This window comes from Hippocampus comes, unplaced genomic scaffold (genome assembly GCF_001891065.2).
Source record: "Hippocampus comes isolate QL1 unplaced genomic scaffold, H_comes_QL1_v1.1 scaffold340, whole genome shotgun sequence".
Classification (NCBI taxonomy): domain Eukaryota; kingdom Metazoa; phylum Chordata; class Actinopteri; order Syngnathiformes; family Syngnathidae; genus Hippocampus; species Hippocampus comes.
This window is the reverse complement of record NW_017804764.1, coordinates 47,277-48,370: the sequence shown is the minus strand read 5'-3', so window position 1 is coordinate 48,370 and position 1,094 is coordinate 47,277. Positions and strand designations below refer to the sequence as shown.

The following is a 1,094-nucleotide window of genomic DNA, read 5'->3' as shown; positions in this document are numbered from 1 at the left end:
ACATTATAGAACACACATTTCAGTTAATGAATGAGATCTCTCCCCAAGTCCCTATCAAATAACAGCAAAACCTCATTGTAACAATGTCCTTTGGGCTTTGGAATGAAAATTTTGCAGCCTGATCCTCCTTCCCTCAGGTAGAAAAACAATGAAAAACAAAAGATGGGACAACCAAATTAAGTTATCAAGAACCATGCCATTTGGTATTTTAAAATGATTCAATACATTTATAAAATATTCATAAAAATAAGAATACCTCAATCAAGCAAAAAATAAATATTCTGTCTTTCCAGAGCAAAATGGACCTAATGATCAACATTTCATTGTATTTGATATTAGTGGGGCATCTGAAAAAATGGTGATCAAAACAAACTTGTGTCAAAGCACATGCATCAATAGCACGGTCACTGTTTTTTTTTTTGGAACGGGGCCTTGATTGGGGGGGGCAGTTATGTAACAGGCTTACCTTGTTGCCAATACCAAAGTCTTCAAGGACATTGTCAAAAGACCTTGCAATGGCCTCTCCTGTGTGCCTTCCCTTGAACTTCTGACATGTCAGCAGGATGGATAAGAGCTGGTATGTTTGAGTCTTCGGATGAGGAGCCAGCAAATGGGCAGTCACTCCAAGGAAACTCCTCATCGTTCGGTCTGTCCAGATATCGGTCGTCAGGGAGACAGTCTCCTGCCCTCCCATTAAATGTCTCACTGTCTCTTTTCTTCGGCCCATCATTTCTGTCAGTATCTTTGCCAGGGATCTCCTTCCCATGCGGTTGTACCTACAGGAGGTAACACTTGCAGGCGAAAAAAATGTGTCATTTTATATGTGTTCAGTTATTTCCGTTTTCACGGCCCTCTGAATAGGGTTTGTCAGTCGGCATGGAAGGATTACTCGCTCTGTCCGTTTTTGATCATTTATTGAAGCAGATGGTAGTTGCAGAAACAGTAGAATGATATCAGAAGCAGTAGCAGACAGCATAAGCAGATGCAATAGCAGATGCAGGATAACCGGCAACCCGAGGCCAAGGCCAAAGACCAAGGACTTGCCTCCGAGGCCAAGGCCAAGGACCAAGGACTTGGCTCCAGCCCAAGGCCGA

At 42.8% G+C, this 1,094-nt stretch overlaps 1 protein-coding gene across 1 annotated transcript in view; it reads right to left on the bottom strand.

The window, feature by feature from the left end:
* LOC109528182 (uncharacterized) overlaps nucleotides 1–766 on the bottom strand; it is a 4,539-nt gene extending 3,773 nt beyond the window's left edge. The window contains exon 1 of the mRNA XM_019890577.1: nucleotides 467–766. Coding sequence (XP_019746136.1) covers nucleotides 467–766 — 300 coding nt within the window. The remainder of the gene's footprint in view (nucleotides 1–466) is intronic.
* Between the last annotated feature and the right edge of the window lie 328 nt (nucleotides 767–1,094).